We start from the raw sequence: 10,176 nt of genomic DNA on the forward strand, positions 1-10,176 counted from the left end.
CAACAAAATTATAACTCAATTTTATTGGAAGCATCCATGAGTTCCAAACATTAGTTGCATAATTATGGATGCATATACTTGTAGCATAGCATGATAACAAAGGATAATACATATAAATGTCGAACAAGAATTTCTCACCGAAGTAATACTGGCACTGGCCCACTGTATTCAAAAATTGCTTGGAAAACTGAAGAAATCTCTATAGCTCCCTGCAACTCCTTTATGATTTGTTTGAAATTCAACAAGTAGTAGAATCTGATTGACAAATGGTTGTAGTAGTAATAAGATAAGATAAATTGAACAGAGAGAAAATTAAACCACATTATTCTTACCTACCTTTGTGACATATCAATATTAGTCTCGACGCTACCTCAATAATATTTATTAATCATAAAAGCTATTAACACTATCTTTACCAGTCATTTTGATAAATTTATACGATATTAAATAGCATTTTTCATTACTATGTAATGAGTGAAGAAGAGTTCGTAATATTTTCATGACACCTAACAAACACATCACAATATATGATCATTCGAACTTCTTTGCTCTCCGCAAATCATAACAAATGAGCATCAACCGCTGCAGCAGATAAGAAAAAGATAACTACATATACCAATTAGGAAGACTTCCATATTTTTCTTGTTTGATTTTTTTGATAAAATAAATTATAATCTATAGTTGTCCAAGTCTTTGATCATAACTATGCAGTCCAATCATAACCTATTTTCAGATGTGCTTGAAAATTCTTCATTTAGTTACCATATTCAATATAAAATAAAAGTAAAGAATTAAGAAAATAAACATCCAATGTAATGATTAGTATGTTCTACCCTTAAACAAATGTCTCCTACTTAGTAGTTAGTACTTACTTCAAATTTTTCTTTCATTAATCAAGATAGACACTTTGTAGCACACTTTGTAGCATATTTTATCGCTAAATTTATGATAATGTAAATTCAAAGTTCCAACTTCCACACTGATATCTTCTACGCATGCTTAACTCTATCTAATTACAAAAGTCAATTAAGATAAGATAATGAAGCCCTTAACAGAAAAAAATAAAACAAAAGTTGAACAAATATTGAATGAGGAGTATAACTGAAGAAATCAACAGAAGTTCTTTTTTGGTAGATCACCAAACTGAGAGGTTGAATGAACTGAAAAATAAATCAATCGTCTCTCTGGAAATAAAAGGCTGAAAGGAAAAATACATGAAAATGTACCATTCAATGCGGAGATGAAGAGAATTGAAAGAGTATCTTGAAATATGAAGAGATTATACTAACTCATGAAGAAATCCTTGTTTGTCTGCCAGCAAAACAATAGAAATAACAACTCAGAAAATAGCAAGGAAAATCCTACTTCTCCTCAACCCAAAATTTTAGTTTTAGGTTTCTCAACCCAAAATTCTAATCCACAAAATCAACTAAAAAATTTAAAAAAGAAGATTTGAGCGGAAATTGAGAATAAACCATACCTTAAATTGCAAGATATTCTTTAAATTTATTTATGGAGAATTGGCATGGTACTCCTCTCTTCTCTTGAAAAAATGAGACGTATATATAATATATGGAGTATGTGGTATGTGTGTTCTTGAATGGAAGAACTCTGGAAGCTCCGAGAATGAAAGAGACGGTTTCAAACTTTCAGTCTCCAACTTGAAAATATCATGGAGTGATTTTTTTTAATTTAAATTGAGAATTGGAAGATCTTCTACACATATAGCCAGCCATTTACAATTTTGCCCTTCAATCACATCATACTTTTCGAAATTGCCATTGGTCGTCCTTGGCCTTCATCTTTCTATATAATACTAGATAATGAAAGGCCCGTTTACGGGCCCAATATTACAATATTATAATAGAAATTTAATTAGGTTTTTAAAAGAAAAATTATTATGATATTGTCAAATAAACATGATAGGAAATAACAACAATAAAACAAAATATTTATTAAAAAAAATGACATGTCTGATGAAAATTATAATGTATCATCTCATTCTTTATAGAGTAATAAAAGGATGATAAAAACTTATGACTTTGGTCTTATTATTTATTAAAATTAGGAGAACAATTTCGTATGATAAAGATAGAATTTTTTCCAAAGTAATTAATAAATATGATGGATTAATGTTTTATATCAAAGAGAGAGGATTTAAAAATATCAACAACAGTTGATATAATATATACTGCAGTAAGTTAACATAAGATAGTTAATATAATAATTTTTATAACTTGCTTAAAATGATTTTAACTATAATAAAATAATAGCAATAATTAAATATATGTATTTTCAATAAAATATATAATGACATGTATGTTATATGAGGTTTTGAGATATATACATGAAAAGAGAAATCAAGTAAATTAGATAATTCAAAAATTATCTCTACAATCCAAAAAACTAAAAAATAAAAAAGCAATGCCATGAAATTGAAAAGTCTGAAAAGAACCAAAGAAAATGACATCACATGCTTATGAAATTCTTGAAAATTTTGTTCTTGAAGAGCTATCTCACAGGCTGCATTCCTTTTGAATTAAGCATTTTGAGAAAAGTAATTGTGATTGATATTGAATTAACATGTTAACTGATTCATTAGAGTGTTTGAAAAGTGTGAATTAGTTAAATTTTGCTGAAAGTTGAGTCATTATAGAGACAATTGCATTATTGATTTTCCTAATAAGAGATCTATACCAAAGTGTATAATATTTAGGACGCAAATAAAATAAAGGACGAAAAATTTATTGGTATAAAACATGAGAGGGGAGGGAATTGAGGAGTGAATGACATGAAGAATGAGTTAATGTCGATTTATTTGTGTCATAGACTTTGTTCTAGAAAAATCTTATAATTTATAGTTTTTAGAAATGTCATGTAACTTGTGGAAGCAATTTACCACTTGAAAAAAAACATTTTAATAAAGTTTTAAAATACAATTATAGTTTTTAAAATGAAATATATATGAAATGATCATATTATGGTAGATTGTCCTCAACTTTTTAAATCAAACACATATTTAGATTATTATATTTGAAATCAAGTAAAAGTACAAATTTGATTATATATTTTAATGAATAACTACACTGTTATAATCTAATAAACATTTTTAGTTTCTTTAACTACAAATATATCATCCTATTCATTTTATTTGTAAAGTTACTTTTTAACATCTTTTAAAATATTTATTTTTATAAATACTGAAATTAATTTTATATATTCTTTAATTTATATCTAATATATATTATTAATTCTATCATACTTGTTTCTTTTCAGGTAAATTAATTAGAGTCAAAATAAAGGAGAAAATAATTAACTATATTTTTAAGTGTAAATTAGGTATATAACATATTATGTAGTCATATTCTCAAGTTATGGCACAAGATTTTGATTTTCATTCTATAACATATAATATATCAACTTATAGCATTTCTTTAAATTAAAATATTGTAAATATTTATTCAGTAAAATTAGGAAAAAAAAAAAATTAAAAAATGAGTAACTAAAATTGGATAATTTCCGTGAATGTAGTTACTGTTTGTAACTGATAACCAAATGTGCACCTTTTAAGGGAATTTAAAATATATTAATTATAGATATGCACCTTAATTATCTCAATCCGTTTTTAATGGTAATTATTTTTGATTTTTTATCCTAAAAAAATTCTATTCTGTTATCTTTCTTTCCATAAACGTGTTTCATTTTTTTTTCCAGAAATTGAACTATATTCATATATTCGAATTCTGTCATATTGTATCGTTTTTTTTTTGGAAAAATAATTAAAACTGAAGGTTGAAAAAGTTTTGATTTGATTTGATGGAGAAAATTGTGTCAATTTTAATTAAACATGGTGGAAAATGGAATTCATCAGGTTAGTTTTTTAAATATTTTATTAATGTGTCGTTTTTTTTCCCCATGTTATATTGCATATGTTAAATTGATATATTTTTTTTTGTGAAACATTAATTCAGTGTTTCTACTAATAAAAATTTCGTAATATTAAATGTATTTTCATGTGTAATTAAAACGAAGAATGATGGTAAATGTGATTACTGGTTAAAATTTAAAATTTTACAGTTTTTGATAAATTTAGCAAATTTTTTGTTTTTGAAACAGTAGAACAATATCTGACATTTTGTATTAATAATGTATACATTTTGTATTTTAATGTATATAAATAGTGTATGAACAATATATACGAAAATCAATGTATATAGTTGAATGTAGCTATTATTGATTTGTAATATATATATGAATTATGTATAAAAATTGAATTAACTGTATATTTTTTTTTTATTAAATTGGATAAATTGAGTATGAAATTGTATTTTAGATTGTATGTAGTATTTAGTTGTGTAGTATGTAGTATGTATAAAAATTATTTTAATTTTGTATTAATTTAAAATTTTGTTATTGTATATATAAGTGACTTGTATATAATTTTGTGTGATTTGTGTATTAAATTTTGTAGTAAACAATGTATTAATTGTGTATTAAATTATAATAGTGTATAAACAGTGTGGTATTTGTGTATTAAATTATGTACAAAGTGTGTATTATTTTTTGTACAAACTGTATGAAATGTGTGGTAAACAGTGTATGGTTTGTGTATTACTTTGGTATAAAATGGTATTAAGTGTGTAATAAACAATGTATTAATTGTTTATTAAATTACAATAGTGTATAAATAGTGTAGTAATTGTGTATTAAATTGTGTATGAAGTATGTATTATTTTTGTACGAAGTGTATGAAGTGTGTGGTAAACAGTGACTTGTATATAAATTGTGTATGAAATGTGTGTTAATTATGTATGAATAAATTTATAATTTTATTATGGGATGCACTGAATGTAATTTTAATGTTGTGAAACAGGGAAATACGTCGACTTTGAAATGGAGGGCATCCTATACGATACTTCTACTCTTTATACTGGTTTAGTTAATTCTATAGTAACTCAGCTAAACATAGAAGAAAATCTAAATTCTGTTGAGATAAAGTATATAGTTAGCGAAATGTGTCCACCTATAAAAATTCATAATGATGTTGGGGTAAAGGTTTATCTAGATCAGATGAGGGTGAATTTGGATTTTTTTACAAAATATCCATTATGCATCACTTTGAAAGATTGTGGGCAGTATAACGAATGTCATAGAGTTATAGTTAATGATATAATAAATTCTGATGTTAGATTATCACAGAATAACATAGATCTATACTCCAACAATTCTATCCGTTTGATCGGAATGGATTTAGACGGAGTTGTCAATGATAATAGTGAAGTAGATAATGATATAATATGTGATCATTCTAATTTATTTGTAGCTGAAAATCAGATTTATAATAATAAAGAAACCCTTAAGGAGGTTATGAGGCATGTTGGACTTGTTGAGAAGTTCAGCTTTCGGGTTGCACGTTGTAATGCATCTAAGTAAGTTTAAATTTATTTTTTATTTTTTTTTGTTTTGTTACAATGTATATATATTGTAATGTATATTTTATTAAATTTTGTAACAGTTATCATCTGAATTGTATTTCTAAGAGTTGTTCTTGGATGATGAGGGCATCTAGTTTGAATAAATCTAGTTTATTCAAAGTTCGGAAGTATATTGCTCAGCATACATGTTGTGTTAGAGAAAGAGTTTATGCCAGACGTCAAGGGATAACTGACGTTGTAGCTGTCTTGATAATGGATAATTATATTGATCCATCTAAGGTATATACTCCAAAAGATGTAGCTGATGATATGTTGAAATTGCATGGTGTTTCGTTGACATACATACAGGCATGGAGAGCTAAAGAAAAAGCAGTAAAGTTGGTGCGAGGAGATCCAGCAGAATCTTATGCAAGATTACCTGGTAATTTCGAATATAATGATAAATTTAAACATTTGTTTATTTTGTTGTGTAGTAACAGTTTCGTGTATTATTTATGTATAAAATATGTATTTTTTATGTATGAATTGGGCTGTTATTTTCAGGTAATTTCGAAAATAATGATAAATTTATACAGTAACAGTTATGTGTATTTTTTATGTATAAACTATGTATTTTTTATGTATGAATTGGACTGTTATTTTCAGGTTATTTTTACATTTTGGAGCAAACATATCAAGGATCTGTTTTGAAAATAAAAAGGAATGAAGATGATACATTTTTATATGCATTTGTTGCTTTAGAAGCATGTATTAGGGGCTGGGAATATTGTAGGCCAATTGTAGTTGTTGATGGTGCTGCATTAAAATGTTCATATGGTGGTACAATGTTAACTGCAAGCACATTGGATCCGGGAGGTAAAATATTAGCCTATATAATTTTCTAATTATAAAATATAATGAAAAAATATATGAATGATATTTTTTATTTGTGTGATATTTTTTTTAAAAATTAATGAGCAGGTCATATACTTCCGTTGGCGTATGCGATAGTAGATTCTGAAAATGATGCTTCATGGACATGGTTCTTTGAGCAATTTAGAGAAGCATATGGAGTTAGACAAAATATGTGTTTTATGTCAGACAGAAATGAAAGCATATGGAAAGGGACAACAAATGTATATCCTGAATCAGAACATTATGCATGCATATGGCATTTATCAGTCAATGTTTTGAAGAATTTCAATAGAAATACTGAAGATTTGAAGATGTTGTTCTTTTCATTGGCAAAAGCTTATACAAAACAACAGTTTGAGACAATTATGGGAAGAATAGATCAGATAGATACGCGAATACGACCATACTTGTTTGATATTGGTTATAGCAAATGGTCAAGAGCTTACTCGAATTGTAAGCGCACATGGACCATGACTTCAAACATCGCGGAGTCATTGAATAATGTTAACAGATTAGCACGGAGGTTACCGGTGATTTCACTTCTTGAGTTTATGAGGGTGACAATTCAGAGGTGGATTCACAAGCATAATGAGGAGGCTGATAAGACTACATCTAATCTGACAAAAAAATATGATGTTTATCTACAGAAAAGTATTACGTTGTCGTGCAATATGAGGGTATGTTTTTCACTGTATTGTGTTTTTAATTCATACTAATCTTCAGCATGTACAAAATTTTTTTTTTTTACACAGGTGATACCTTCAACTGTTGATCTGCATGCTGTAGCTGAAGGAGCAAAGAAATACATAGTAAATTTGAACACAAGGATGTGTAGTTGCGGAAGATTTCAACATTATGAGATACCATGTGGTCATGCAATTGCTGTTCTCCGGTACAGGAAGTTACATGAAGCAGATTTCTGTTCTGCTTTTTATAGCCTCAAGAATTTCAAAGATGCTTATGCCATTCCTGTCGAGCCTATCCCGTGCGAGAGTACATGGGATATACCAAGTTATATTTCAGATCCTAAATTGATGCCGCCTGGTCCAAAAAGAGCAGCAGGAAGACCCAAACTTGAACGGTGGAAAGGATTCGCAGATGTGAAATTCAAGAAGACAAAAAGCACATGCAGTAGATGCCATCAGGTTGGACACAATAGGAAGACTTGTTCAAATTATCCTGTACAAAAACAATGATGTAGTAATGTTAAATCTGTGGTTTTGAGGCATTACATTTTTATAAAATGTTTTTTTATTGAATAATATTACTATTCATACAAATGTCATACAGTATTCATACAGTTTTCATACATTATTCATACCAGTAATATACATACAATTTGTTTCTGTTTGTATTTTGAAAAATATATTTTATAATTTTTCATAATTCATATATTTTTTCATACAATATTCATACCTGTAATATAATTAATATCTGTTTCTGTTTGTATTTGAAAGTGTATAGTATTCATGCAAAACAAATTTATGGATATTACTGGTATGAATTTTAATATGACATTCATAATTCATATGATTTTCATACATGATTCATACAGTTTCATATATGTTAAATTGATACACATTTAGTAATAATCAGTAATAATTTATACCAAACCATCAGTAGTCATAATAAAAATACAAACAGAAACAAATTGTATGTATATTACTGGTATGAATAATGTATGCAAGATGGTGATACACATTTATTAATGTATAATTGTATGATATAATTCATACATTTTTCATACAGTATTCATACCAGTAATATAATTAATATATGTTTCTGTTTGTATTTTGAAAGTGTATAATATTCAAGCAAAACAAATTTCAACATTACTATGTACTATATATCAAATTTTCATATGACATTCATAATTCATATGATTTTCATACATGATTCATACAGTGTTCATATATGTTAAATTGAGACACATTTAGTAATAATCAGTAATATTTTATATAAAACCATCAGAGTATTCATAACAAAAAAACTGGGAAAATACATAAATTGTTCATAAGTTAAAAAAAAAAGTACTATGTGCCATGAAGATTTCTACTTCCTGATACGGAATTTTGGAGTAGGATAATTGGTGGTGTCCATAACTTGTTCTTTATGAGTTCGAGGTCCACCCTTCTTGCTAGCAACTGTTCCTGTAACTTCACTTTCACTGATTGCGCCTTCATCATTCTTTGATTTTCCATAATGCCAAAGTAATGTAGCATATCTTTGACGATGATATGTTGAATCAATATCAATATGTGACATATCAAAAACACCATTGCTCATGTATTCGGCAAATAGAGATGTGTATAAACCACAAGCACTGTAAACAAATTAAAAAAAAAATTGTAATGAATATATAGCAATTTCAATTTAAAATGAATAAAAAATAATGTAAGAAATATACATACTTTGAACTTTCTTCTTGTTGAGGAACATGTGTAACATTCTTGATACTTAGAGGTTCAGAGTGAGACTTCTGTTGATAATCAGGGAGATTATTCGCATACAAATCAAGCCTTTTGCCATAAAACCCTGTGCTCATCAAAAATAAAGGAATCATGGTTGCAAGCTTATCAACGGCTTCTTTGACTTTCCTTGAATGAACAGATCCTCCCATCATCGAATCATATACATATAGACATCTACTTTTGATTCGGAATACAACAAGAAACCAATGGAATTTGTCATTGATGTTGACTGAGATGATTACTTCATCAACCCTATCCCACGGAATGTTAGCAAGCAGCTTATATCCTCTAATGCATTGTCCAACATCATGGTCCGGTGATATGCATCTCATGTCACATTGTGATTGTCTCCACTGTTTCTCAATGTTATCAACCCATTCCATAAACCAACAATCAACAGTACTGTAAGAAGTGACTGTTTGGGAGTGTTTTGCCTTCTTTCGGAGATAATACATTATTGTATTAATATGCTGTTTTAACAAAAAAAATACATAACTGATTCATTCACTGTTCATACATATTTCATACAGAAAATATACATACAGAAAACATACATATATCACTGCAACTCAAAAACATAATATTTAGTTGAAAAAAGGTCTTACCCCGTCCTCCCAAGGTCTGCCCGGTTGACTCATTATGTGAAAAAAATCTTTATCTCCGATTTTGACAACGCCAAAGTCCATTTGAGGATGAAATGTGTTTTTAATCTTGGAATATGCTGCTTTTCTGTATATGTTTAAAAAAGTGTTATATTAATTTAGTAGTTTAGAAATTAAATAAAATAATTTTTATCAACGTACAAATTACCTGCCACGTCTGCTCGACACATCTTTGAAAATCCATTTATTGAACTCCTCAATCAGTTGATCTGGTACATCAAACCCATTGTGATTTTGGAATGGATGTTTGATTTGAAAGAATATAGGTACTCTATTTGAATTGCTTTCTCCTTCCGACATTCTGATTTATGGAGAAGAATCGTATTTATCCACATTCTTATTTCTTGTTCGCAGATTTGGAGTCGTGGTGGCATTAAGAATCGGATCAAGGGCAATTATTTGTGTCATTGTAAAATCAGGATAATCGTCCAATGTCGGCGGTTTTGATTTTGACGTTGTAGATGCATCAACATTTAAACAATCATCCGTTGACTTTTGAGCTGCATATACATGAAAAAATGTTAAATAAAAAAAAATTCTAAAATTTTCATTTATGTGATAAAAAGGAATATATCATACCAGCTGTGTTTGAACTTTGGACTTGTTGTGGAATTGTCTCTGTAGGCATATCTGTTGGATCAGATTGTGCAGCATGATGGTTGACGTTTTCCTGAAACATGTATTCATACACATGTAATACAAAACTAATGCAGT

The 10,176-nt window shown here is 28.1% G+C and overlaps 1 protein-coding gene and 1 long non-coding RNA gene across 2 annotated transcripts; one reads left to right on the plus strand and one right to left on the minus strand.

Annotated features, from left to right (window-relative positions):
- The first annotated feature begins 3,812 nt into the window (after window positions 1-3,812).
- LOC107027451 lies at window positions 3,813-7,525 on the plus strand. The gene is made up of 6 exons (XM_015228617.2): window positions 3,813-3,871; window positions 4,874-5,429; window positions 5,516-5,856; window positions 6,081-6,290; window positions 6,396-7,006; window positions 7,082-7,525. Exons 1-6 carry the CDS (start codon window positions 3,817-3,819, stop codon window positions 7,523-7,525), a joined length of 2,217 nt encoding a protein of 738 aa, XP_015084103.2. The 5' UTR covers window positions 3,813-3,816.
- A 1,706-nt stretch (window positions 7,526-9,231) lies between these two features.
- Window positions 9,232-9,702, minus strand: LOC114078349. Its single transcript, XR_003579964.1, has 3 exons — window positions 9,611-9,702; window positions 9,406-9,529; window positions 9,232-9,270 (listed from the first exon to the last, which is right to left on the minus strand). It is a non-coding gene; the product is annotated as an uncharacterized LOC114078349 (long non-coding RNA).
- Between the last annotated feature and the right edge of the window lie 474 nt (window positions 9,703-10,176).

This window comes from Solanum pennellii, chromosome 8 (genome assembly GCF_001406875.1).
Source record: "Solanum pennellii chromosome 8, SPENNV200".
In the NCBI taxonomy this organism is placed as follows: domain Eukaryota; kingdom Viridiplantae; phylum Streptophyta; class Magnoliopsida; order Solanales; family Solanaceae; genus Solanum; species Solanum pennellii.